The sequence below is a fragment of the Sphaeramia orbicularis genome, unplaced genomic scaffold (genome assembly GCF_902148855.1).
Source record: "Sphaeramia orbicularis unplaced genomic scaffold, fSphaOr1.1, whole genome shotgun sequence".
Classification (NCBI taxonomy): Eukaryota; Metazoa; Chordata; class Actinopteri; order Kurtiformes; family Apogonidae; genus Sphaeramia; species Sphaeramia orbicularis.
The window spans coordinates 382,442-396,058 of NW_021941474.1; the positions used below are offsets into that span (position 1 = coordinate 382,442).

General features: G+C 40.9%; 1 protein-coding gene across 1 annotated transcript in view; it reads left to right on the forward strand.

Moving 5' to 3' along the window:
- The window catches only part of LOC115415927 (glutamate receptor 2-like), a 111,260-nt gene that overhangs the window by 61,444 nt on the left and 36,199 nt on the right, over window positions 1-13,617 (forward strand). The window contains 1 exon segment of the mRNA XM_030129610.1: window positions 608-722. Within this exon segment, the coding sequence (XP_029985470.1) occupies window positions 608-722 (115 nt within the window).

Genomic DNA, 13,617 nt, shown 5'->3' on the forward strand with positions numbered 1-13,617 from the left:
AGTAGTAGTCAATGATCTATATAATAACTATATAATAATAATAATAATAATAATAATAATAATAAAAACAATCATAATAATTGTAATAAGTAATAGTAAGAGAACTAAATTACCAACAAGAAAACAAACATTGTAAACCACCTAAAGACCCTTTGCACCACAGAAGTGCTCCAGTCCCACTGATCTGAATGTTTGTGAATTCTAGTCGGTTCCACATCAGTCCGCTCAGTTTGATGCATTCAGAGGGAGTTCAAGACTGTGAGGGTCTGATGGACTGAAGGTCTGAGTACGAGGATAATCCTATCCCTAACAGGGTTGACCCTAACCCTAAGCCTGGGTGCATCCTGTTGGTGGATCAGCTTCAGTCTGGTTTGGGGTCATCAGTCCAGTTTGTGTTTGTGTTTATCCTCGTACGTACAGACCTTCAGTCCATCAGACCCTTTTGTTTTTTTACCGAGACAAGAGAAACATTCCACTCTATCCATTGTTCATATATGCTGAGGGTTACATAAGACATAGCGCTAACATGCAAACCAACAGGAGGACAGACAGACGGACGGACGGACAGACGCCTGACGAAGCGCTAACAGCCACTGTGTTCATGTAGAAATGCGGTGAACCTGGCGGTGTTAAAGTTGAACGAGCAGGGACTGCTGGACAAACTGAAAAACAAGTGGTGGTATGACAAGGGAGAATGCGGCAGCGGAGGAGGGGAGAGCAAGGTTAATACACACACACACACACACACACACACACACACACACTGGTGTCACTGGTTGAATCAAATGAAAGACACTGAAGAAGCAGCAGCACAGATCTAACACCAGCAGGAAGAGCTGACGCCTGGACGTACACGAACAAACCAAGGCTATTATTGTTAACGAAAACTAACCAACTGACCAAAACTAGAACTGAAAAAAACATTTTCATTAACTGAAATAAATAAAAACTATAATTAAATGAAAAAAAACATAACTAACTGAAACTGTATTGTGTGTTTACAAAACTAACTAAAACGGATAAAAATTATGGATAAAATTCCCTTCGTTTTCGTCTTTGTCAACGTTGGATTGATACGAAATTGATTTATTTAGCTTGAGCAATTTTCCGTGCTGTCACCATATGATATTTCAGGGTCCATCACTTGTGTTCACTTGTGGTTTCCAGTCGTCTTCTGGTCCCCACTCTACCTGGAAACATGGAGACTAAAGCAGCAGAGTCCTGTCTGGGATTGATTTGAATAGGAGCACAGAGAAGAAGAGAAAAGAGACCACTGAACTACAACTGAACTACAACTGAACTACAACTGAACTACAACTGAACTACAACTAAGCATTTAGAAAATAACGAAAACTAATAAAAAAGTTTTGTTTTGATGTGCTGCAGAACCACAGTACTGGTGTTAGCACCTCTGTAGAACCACAGTACTGGTGTTAGCACCTCTGTAGAACCACAGTACTGGTGTTAGCACCTCTGTAGAACCACAGTACTGGTGTTAGTGCCTGTGTTGAACCACAGTACTGGTGTTAGCGCCTCTGTAGAACCACAGTACTGATGTTAGCGCCTCTGTAGAACCACAGTACTGGTGTTAGCGCCTCTGTAGAACCACAGTACTGGTGTTAGCGCCTCTGTAGAACCACAGTGCTGCTGATCCACCGCTGGTGTTAGCGCCTCTGCTGCTGCTTCTTCTTCTGTCATGTGTGTGTTGCGCTCTGTTTGGTTGAGGTCAGGGGTCAGGACAGGTTCAGAAACAACACCAGGGTCAGTCGACCTCACACCAGATGGCAGCAACCGTGGATATTCTGGGCTGTTGATGCAGAGTTTGTGCTCTGTTATCAACGGCTCTGAAGCTGGAGGAGTTCTGCTGCTGATGGCGTAGACAGGCTTTACGCTGCAGCGCCTCTTATCCTCTGTCTTAGAGACCAAACACAGGGATTCTGCTTCACATGGAACTGAGTCTGAACCACCACCGTCCAGTTAGACACAGGACCTGACTAGAGCTGGAAGAAAATATGGGTTCTGCAATATATCGCAATATTTCATTTCACAATACTGTATCAATATTAAAAAGTACTGTATGGACATTTTTAGGTATTTATTCAAATGCAGATATTGTAGATGTTTTTTTTTTTTGTTTGTTTTTCTTTTTTGTTTACATTTTATTTCTTCTTATTTCACACTCTTATTCAATAATGTCAGTTCCTTTGTTGGGATTGAACTCAAATCCTGTTCTGATGTTAGTTGTGAACTAATAGAATCTGAACATTTGAACAGGATCTGAAACTGGAATGTCTGGAAAACAGAATTTTAGTTTGAACACAGTTGGAACATTTGGTGATAGAACATTAGATCCTGTTGGGATCAAACATAAATGTGTTTAGTGTTTGTGCAGATTTCTGCTGGAATTCAATTCTTCCAGGAAATAATCATTTAAAAAAAGAACAAACAAAAACTTGCCTTTATAACAGTATCATGATATATTGTGATATATCGTATTGTGATCCTAGTGTTGGGATTTGTATCATATCGTCAGATTCTTGCAGACCCACAGCCCTAGTCCTGGTCCTGTCCTCCAGGAGGTCCTATCAGCCAATCACAGCCCTCGTTACAGACAGATCTACTCCTCTGATCCCTTTATGGGTCGCTAAACCAGAGGTTGAGAACCGCTGCCCCACTAATAACATAAGATAACATTGATAATGATGTTATTTATGTTATTCCCATTGAAGAGTGCCAGTAAACCTTGCCGTATTGAAACTGAATGAGCAAGGAACCCTAGACAAGATGAAAAACAAGTGGTGGTACGATAAAGGAGAGTGTGGCTTCAAGGACTCCACCAATAAGGTTAGTTTGATGTGTGTGGGTTTGATCCAACTGTCTGTGGGTTTGATCCAACTGTCTGTGGGTTTGATCCAACTGTCTGTGGGTTTGATCCAACTGTCTGTGGGTTTGATCCAACTGTCTGTTAAACACACTGAGCACAAAGAGTCAAACTGATTCCACGTGATCCAACTGGGTCATTCCATATGAAATCAACAGATTTTAAGAACATTTCCCACCTGACCCTCTCAGATTTTTCTACATTTTTACATACTTACATTACATTATATATGATGGAAAATCCAAAATTTCAAGGTTTAATTGTAAATAGTTCCAAAGTTCTGACCATTTGAAGTAGGTAGCGGCTACCCGAAAATTGCAACTAAAATTCAGACTGTAAATGTTGGTCTATTTTCAGGCTTCTATAGATGAGTTTCCATGTTTACTAACCACAGTGATGCGCGCGCACCTTGGAGGTAAAAACCCCAGTCCCAGCTCCAGCCGGCTCACATACACCTCCAGGCTCTGCCCCGGAACTCGTGAACGAGCAAATACGTTAGCTCTAAAACTGTCCATTAACTGTTTCTGTCCATAAACCGATCCCATCTTCTCTTTCACGGTCGTATAATTTGACTTAACTGCATCGGAAAGACTGTCCCATCGTAGAACAGCAGACTGTCACAGGCGGGGGGGCAGCAGAGGTTGTACTACACATTTTAATAGTCCATCATTTTGACGGACAGGGTCGTAAAAATTCCGTCATATTATTATCTGTCATTTCAAATGTGTATTTTTGAATGATAATGAGATATATTTAGTAGTATTTAATGTTCAAAAACATGTCAGTGGTGCAGCAGCTGTAGTTGCTGCTGGCTGATAAACCAACCTGATATCACTGCTCACATCATTCTATCCTCCACTTTGAACTGCTGTGTTCTCTGTAGACATTCTAAACTGTCATGTGTTTGTTCACACAGTGTCAGTCCCATGCACTGAGGGTTAGAGTTCAGGTTCTGTGAAGCACAGATCTGAACACAAACTGACGCCATAACACATGAAAGGTAGAACATGTGTACATAGAACACACTAAACGCCATCAGAACTGCAGTAGAACCTGCTTGTCTTTCATCCTTCACCATCAGTTCCTCTTTTTTCACCATGTTTATCAGTTCCATCACATTTACTGGACTTTAACAGAACTGAGGAGACTCAGCTGTCTGCACATTTTACGCTAGCAAAGTAGCATCGAATTTAGGCTACAATTAGCTGAACAACTATTACCCTCAGTATTTTAATCTGTCAGAATGACGGACAGCCTTCAGAATTTTCCGTCACTTAAAAAAAAAAATCTGTCAGTGGTGGAATATTTGTGGTTAACTGCTCCTCTGTGTGGTAGATGTCCAGTCCTTCCAGATCTGAAGTGTGCACTGCACAGACCAGCATTCTGAAGGTCCTCCTCACACCAGTTCTCCCGTTTTAATGCCTGCAACCATAACTTTCGCCGATTTTTCTGGAAGGGATGTTTACCAGCAGGAATTCTGTAGTAGTTTAAATCCTTCTGTTCTTTCTGTTCTGACAACCCACGGCACAGCAAGACGACGGCATCACTCACACTGACAGTCAGTGCTTTGTACCAACTCTGTGTTTTCTGCCTCCAAGGTGAGCGAGCAGCATACGTCCTACGTCATCATGAAACTGATCGATAACTTCTGAACAACAAGAGCCAGAGGTCTGAAATTTACAGAATCATTTCACAGGAATCTATAGTCCTAAGAAATGGGAAAAGATTTACTTCAAATTTTTAATTGCATGTTACAGAGAATGACCAAGTTGAGATTTTATCCATCGCAAACTTCTAAAATGCTCCTTTTGTCCACTCATTCCACACAAACTAATCCTCATATTCACTGGAAATGTTTTGTGCTCTATCTGGGCTACTGAGAGAATGGATCTGTGGAAAATGAAGGTCCTATGTTCTGTTGTGTATGATATATCAGGGTTCTCACTAGGATTTTTTTCACAGTGTGGGTGCACCATGCAGGCGTGAGTTTTGTAGGGGGGTCCGGGGGCGTCCTTCCCCGGAAAATTTAGAAATGTCTAACTCTCTGAAACACTATTTCCTGCATTTAGAGGGTCACATTTTGAGGAATGAGGCCAAAACATGATGCAATATTCCCCTCGTGTTTGATGTTGCTCCCACGCTTCGACGCAGACGTGATCGTAGAAAAATATTCACTTTCACGAAATTCGGGATAATGGGAGGGGCACTCACACTACACTACACACACACACACACACACACACACACAAACACACACAGGCTAAAGTTTAGATCTAATTTTCCACAGGTGATGGGTTCATTTAAATCAGATAAATTGATTGAAGTCTCATTGTCAGCCAATGAGCGTAAGGCAAGTGATGTTGGTGGGCGGGGTCAGACAATACCAAGGCACACAAAGGGGTGTGGCTTCTATTGTCATTTCCTGTCTGCAGCGCTTTGAGTCAAGACAAAGGAATAGATTTATTCACATTCAAATCTGGTTCTCATTACACTGGACCATCACACACACACACACTACACACACACACACACACACACACACACACAGTGTTGTTGTGTTGTTTCAGTCACAGGGGGCCCTCTGGTGGTGTAATCAGTGTCAGTGGTGTGTGTTTTGTCCTTTGGGTGTTACCGTAGTCAGTTCAGACATGGAAGGAAGTAGCAGACACGTGTGTGTCATTGTGTTTGTGTGGACACAAAAAACGTTTGTGTGTGAGTGTTTTCTGTTCAGCTGTTGTGTTAATGAACAGTCACACCTGTCTGTGATGGAAACTTCTGTTCTTCGATTAAAAGACGTTGGAAATCTGAGGTTGATCTGAAGATGCTAATCGTTAGCATGTCTATGGATTTTCCCATTTATGTTAGCATCGAGCTAGTGGTCTTTTCTCATTCATTTGAATGTATAATGCTGTTAATGTGGTGGAACACAGAACAGAAGTCACACATGTTGTGTTTGTGTGTTCAGTTTTACACTGAAGTCTGAAGGAAAAGCTTTGGACACAAGTTTAGGGCGTCCGGCTTTTCTTAGTAAACCTGTTATCGATCTGCAGAGCTACAGCTGGACACACACACAATACACACAGAAAACACCACTGTACACACACACACAATACACACAGAAAACACCACTGTACACACACACACAATACACACAGAAAACACCACTGTACACACACACACACACAATACACACAGAAAACACCACTGTACACACACACACAATACACACAGAAAACACCACTGTACACACACACACAATACACACAGAAAACACCACTGTACACACACACACAATACACACAGAAAACACCACTGTACACACACACACACACAATACACACAGAAAACACCACTGTACACACACGCACAATACACACAGAAAACACCACTGTACACACACACACAATACACACAGAAAACACCACTGTACACACACACACAATACACACAGAAAACACCACTGTACACACACACACACACAATACACACAGAAAACACCACTGTACACACACACACACAATACACACAGAAAACACCACTGTACACACACGCACAATACACACAGAAAACACCACTGTACACACACACACAATACACACAGAAAACACCACTGTACACACACACACAATACACACAGAAAACACCACTGTACACACACACACACACAATACACACAGAAAACACCACTGTACACACACACACAATACACACAGAAAACACCACTGTACACACACACACAATACACACAGAAAACACCACTGTACACACACACACAATACACACAGAAAACACCACTGTACACACACACACAATACACACAGAAAACACCACTGTACACACACACACAATACACACAGAAAACACCACTGTACACACACACACAATACACACAGAAAACACCACTGTACACACACGCACAATACACACAGAAAACACCACTGTACACACACGCACAATACACACAGAAAACACCACTGTACACACACACACAATACACACAGAAAACACCACTATAGACACACAAGCAGAATACACACAAAAAAACACCGCTATGCTGGTGGAAAGACAGCTGAGTGGGGCAAATCTCAGCGTCGGGACCCCCCAGGTACAGTGTCGGGGGCCCCCAGGTGTAGTGTCGGGCCCCCAGGTACAGTGTCGGGGCCCCCAGGTACAGTGTCGGGGGCCCCCAGGTGTAGTGTCGGGCCCCCCAGGTACAGTGTCGGGGGCCCCCAGGTACAGTGTCGGGGGCCCCCAGGTACAGTGTCGGGGGCCCCCAGGTGTAGTGTCGGGGGCCCCCAGGTACAGTGTCGGGGCCCCCAGGTACAGTGTCGGGGCCCCCAGGTACAGTGTCGGGGCCCCCAGGTACAGTGTCGGGGGCCCCCAGGTACAGTGTCGGGGGCCCCCAGGTGTAGTGTCGGGGGCCCCCAGGTACAGTGTCGGGGCCCCCAGGTACAGTGTTGGGGGCCCTGACATTCAGTGACGCTATCAAGAACCCTGTGTATGAATAGCTGAAAATCAAAACTATCTGTCCGACCTTCGGATTCACAGGTCGATATCAGCATGTGGGATAGGTAGGATCACAAAATAAAAGACACCATGTGAAAGGACAGGAAGTGACTAAATTTGGACACCAAGCACAACTTGCGTCTATAAATCCTTCTATGTTAAATGTTCAAATTAAATCTGGACGTTTTCGCCCTCATATTTTAGCATCTCTGTAACAGTATCATGTATAACAGTGCTAATAGTTCACTTTTTGAACAGTGTTTGACTGACATACCCACAGTAGAACCACATCAGATCTTTGTAACCACAAAGTTCTTGGAAAACCACACAATATCAGCATTCAGTAACATTTGTGTTTTTAGTTCTTAGTCATAGACTGTCAGATAGAACCACATGCATATTTACAGTTTGGACTGATCCACTTCTTTAATGCCACACGTGTGCAGTAGAATTAAAGTGTTAGTGCTGTGGAGAAATGAAGCCTAACTGTACCACGGCCAGCAGACTGTCAGCATGTCCAGCTGGACAGCACATGTCTGATGAGTCCAAATGTCAGAAGAAAACTAACTGCAGGAGTGAGAACCTTCTTCACATATCTGAATTATCAGTAGAAGAAAAGGATCTGGTCTTTGCAGGATGTGGACTTATGGACACGACAGTGACCTCAGGTATGGCTGTGTCTGCACCACAACAAACTTCATCTGATGAGTATGAACACTGGTTAAACTTCTGCTGGAATCCGTTCTGCCTTCACACTAGTCTGTGACAGGGGCCTGGCCTGGACTGGATATTATAACAGCACATGAGGCCAGTTCTACAACAGGAAAGGACATCAGACCTGCTCCAAAGCTTTGTCCAAAATGTTGAGCCAAAAAAAGCCAGAGAAACTGAGAGGACTGAAGAAGATCCATCTGATGAACCAAGAGAAGACACATGTTCTGAACCAAATAAAAGGATCTTCTGGAATCTAAAATACATACATTTGAACACTTGAAAATCACTACATTTTCTGTTATATGGCTGAAATATGAGGGCGAAAACGTCCAGATTTAATGTGAACATTTAACATAGAAGGATTTACAGAAGCCAGTTGTGCTTGGTGTCCAAATTTAGTCACTTCCTGTCCTTTCACATGGGGTCTTATATTTTGCGATCCTACCTATCCCACATGCTGATATTGAACTGTGAATCCGAAGGTCGGACAGATAGTTTTGATTTTCATCTGTTCATATATCATACACAACAGAACATAGAACCTTCATTTTGCACAGATCCATTCCCTCAGTAGAACAGATAGAACACAGAACATTTACACTGAGTCTGAGGAGGAGTTTGTGTGGAATGAGTGGACAAAAGGAGCAGTTTACAGGTTCACCATGGATCAGATCTCAACTTGGTCCTTCTCTGTAACATGTAATTATACATTTGAAGTAACTCTTTTCCCATTTCTTAGGACTATAGATTCTGTGAAACGATTCTTAAATTTCAGACCTCTGGCTCTTGTTGTTCAGAAGTTACAGAAGCTGAAAACAGACCAACATTTACAGTCTGAATTTGGGTCGCAGTTGTCGGGTAGCCCCTACCTACTACAAATGGACAGAACTGTGGAACTATTTACAATTAAACCTTGAAATTTAGGATTTTCCATCATATATAATGTTCTGGAAGTGTGTAAAAATGTAGAAAAATCTGAGAGGGTCAGGTGGAACCACTGGATGAAATTCTATGGAATGAGCCAACTGTCTGTTAAACACACACTGAACACACAGAGTCAAACTGATTCCACATGCACAGGAGATCCAAGACTACAACAGTTTCTGTCTGAAACAGAAACACACACACACACACACACACACATATATATGTAAAGTCAGATTAGTTCCATCTAGGGATGGAACCATATGAAAATTTCATATCATGGTTATTGTGACCAAAATTATCACAGTTATTATCATTGTGGTATTGTTGAAATTGTGCTCAGAATGTTCAAAAAGTACTGATACACACACTGAAAGAATTTAACCAAGTTGGATTAAAAAAAACAACAACAAAAAATCCAAATAAAATACCAGTCCCACTGTCCCTTCTGTGTCAGAAACATTCCAATATTAACCCTTTGTGGTCTGAGTCTATTCTGTCTGTTTTTCAGTCCTTTTGATTTGGCCTTTATATAGAAACAAATGTTTACTATACCCATGTTTGGATCTGTTTTTTCAGCACAACTTCATCTACATCATCTGTCTGTTATTTTTTCACTTTAACCTACAATAAAAACACAAAAGGACAAAAAACACACATACATATATATATATATATATATATATATATATATATATATATATATATATATATATATATATATATATATATATATATATAATCAGATTTGAAAAATGTATATAATTTATTGCGTAAATAACACACAGATGTTTAACGAACCTTTTCACAGACTTTAAAAGTGAATATTGGTTCCAAATATCAGGTATAGAAAATAAAAACTGTAATAAATTCAAACTCTACTCAAATATTTGACATTAAAGCAGATCTGTACAGAGGGTTTTTTCCCCTAAAAGTGCAGTAATCAAACACAGTTATCATGAGAATTAGAATTTAAACGCTAATACTAACTGTGATTTTACTGCAGTTTATGGTTCTACCGGTAACGGTTCCATCCCTAGTTCCATTCACATGTGAAGGACTCCACCAGTACATTAGATTCATGACACGAACACTGGATCATGTGTATGACATTCACAGATGGTGAAAACCAACAGAAGTGTGTGTGTGTGTGTGTGCGTGTGTGTGTGTGTGTGTGTGTGTGTGTGTGTGTGTGTGTGTGTGTGTGTGTGTGTGTGTGTGTGTGTGTGTCTCTGTAGTCCCTTTGGTCCATCTGTCCTAAACTGTCCCATATTTATATAAATGCGTTCCAAACACTAGTGTGGAATGTTGGTTCATCCATTCAGTTTCTGCTGTGCTGATGAGTTTCTTTCTTGTGGTACACTGTAAAAAAAAAACATTAAAAACAGTATTACTCCGGCAGCAGGGGCGCCGAAAAAATACTGTAAAATAACAGAAAATAACCATCTTATAAAAATACAGTAATTTTCCATAATTCAAATACAGTTTTTTGCCCTAACTTTACATGAGCTTTTGCATTTTTTTTTTTTTTTTTTTACTTTTTAATGTTTAATAACGAATATTTACATGTATTAAAACAATCCAATTCCCTATATACATATATATATATATATATATATATATATATATATATATATATATATATATATATATATATATATAAATAATTTTCAGTGAGACTCAGATGTCCAATCCACTGATAAAAACTGTATTTGGACAGTTTATCAGTGCTTATACATGTTATACATTCACAAAAATACATTTATTCAACAGTTTTGTTGTGAAACCTCCTGTAATTACACAAGATATTTGTCAATGAACAAACAAGTCTGGTTCAACTGACAGAACTAATACTTCTGTTACTGTTAACTGTCAGTAATTTTATGTTTTTTTTTTTGTTTTTTTTTTACAGTATTAAACTTTAAGTTAACAGTTTAATCTCATAAATAGAAAAGAAATATTTGTGAAACTATGATACATTTGCAAATGTATTTGAACTGTATTTTTCTGTGAAAAAAGAAAAAAAAATCTTTTAAAAAATTTAAATTTTGTGGTTCTTCACAGTTACAGTTTTTTCGTGTTCTTTTCCATTTGACATGTAAAATCACAGTCTGTTTTTGTCATTTCATTGATATTTTCCTGTATCTGAAAAATACAGGAAAAATCTGTCAAATAAACAGTAAAAATTCTGTTAAATTACAGATTTTTTTACAGTGTAGATGTCAGTGTCAGCCCTTTAGTTTCTTTAGTTGTGGTAGATGTCACAACTAAAGAAACTCATCAGCACAGCAGGGATTGAATGGACAAACCAACATTCCACACATGTGTTTGGAACACATTTATATAAATATTAAATATGGGACCGTTTAGGACAGATGGACCAGAGGGACCTGTGTGTCTCAGGGGGGTTGGTCTACATACTGATGGTTGTGTCTTGTCGTTCCTTCCAATACTCGACTGATTCGGCGTCTCTCTCTGATGGGGAAGTCTGTCCTAGCACACTTCATGTACTCATGTTTTATACTTGGTCGTCATAATCACAATACTGCGATTACGTCAAATGACCAGAATCATGTCCAGTCACCAGCACAAACCATGTGTGACAGTCGCATGTACGTCACACTGTGACCCACTGATCTGTACGACAGCGTGTGTGGACCACAGAAGAAGATACAGACACTGTCACTACGAGGAGGAAGTCAGAAAATATCAAGATTAAGCCCCGCCCACCAAATACTGAGACTATTAGCCCTGCCCACCAAATACTGAGACTATTAGCCCGCCCACCAAAAACTGAGACTATTAGCCCGCCCACCAAAAACTGAGACTATTAGCCCACCCACCAAATACTGAGACTATTAGCCCCGCCCACCAAAAACTGAGACTATTAGCCCCGCCCACCAAATACTGAGACTATTAGCCCCGCCCACCCAAAACTGAGACTATTAGCCCCGCCCACCAAAAACTGAGACTATTAGCCCGCCCACCAAATACTGAGACTATTAGCCCGCCCACCAAATACTGAGACTATTAGCCCACCCACCAAATACTGAGACTATTAGCCCGCCCACCAAATACTGAGACTATTAGCCCACCCACCAAATACTGAGACTATTAGCCCGCCCACCAAATACTGAGACTATTAGCCCACCCACCAAATGCTGAGACTATTAGCCCGCCCACCAAATACTGAGACTATTAGCCCGCCCATCAAAAACTGAGACTATTAGCCCCACCCACCAAACACTGAGACTATTAGCCCCACCCACCAAACACTGAGACTATTAGCCCGCCCACCAAATACTGAGACTATTAGCCCGCCCATCAAAAACTGAGACTATTAGCCCCACCCACCAAACACTGAGACTATTAGCCCCACCCACCAAATACTGAGACTATTAGCCCGCCCACCAAATACTGAGACTATTTGCCCCACCCACCAAATACTGAGACTATTAGCCCTGCCCACCAAATACTGAGACTATTAGCCCCACCCACCAAATACTGAGACTATTAGCCCGCCCACCAAATACTGAGACTATTTGCCCCACCCACCAAATACTGAGACTATTAGCCCCGCCCACCAAATACTGAGACTATTAGCCCACCCACCAAATACTGAGACTATTAGCCCGCCCATCAAAAACTGAGACTATTAGCCCCACCCACCAAATACTGAGACTATTAGCCCGCCCATCAAAAACTGAGACTATTAGCCCCACCCACCAAACACTGAGACTATTTGCCCCACCCACCAAATACTGAGACTATTAGCCCCGCCCACCAAATACTGAGACTATTAAGCCCTCCCACCAAATACTGAGACTATTAGCACCGCCCACTGAATACTGAGACTATTAGCCCCACCCACCAAATACTGAGTCTATTAGCACCACCCACCAAATACTGAGACTATTAGCCCCGCCCACCATCAGCACATTAGCATTAATTGAAGGACTTTGGAGACAATTCGCACACGTTTGGGGTTTGTCGTAAAAACTGAACAGATTTGGAGTAAATGACTGAAGTGGTCGGCTGCAGGGCTAGCGGTGGGTACACCACCACTTTATTCTGCTAAATTGTGATATTTTTCCCACCTGTTTTTAAATTACGTTATTCTTTTAATTTTATGGCTTTATTCTTGAACTATTACGACATTATTCTCATAATATTTTGACTTCATTCTTGTAAAAATTATGACTGTTTTTGTATTTGACTTTTTTCTCATAAAATTATGGGTTTTATCTCAATATTTCACAACATTATTCTCATAGTGACAGTGTTTTGTATTTTCTTACGTGGCTCTAATACGCCGCCGTAGGTTTCTGCTGCTTGAAAGCAGGGAGGTCATTTACCAACATAATGTCATTTCACGCCATTTTTCTTAGAGTTCATGGAGAACTAGCGCTGCAGTCATTTATTCTGAGTTTGTACATTGGTCAAATATTTCAGTCATGGACGTTAAATATTTAACTTTTATTGTATATAACAACAAATAGCTCTTCTTTTTCATCACATATGCTTCAGCAAACTATTAAAAAACCTACACTACAGACTTTAAGCTAAGATTATTATCGTTAACGAAAACTAAA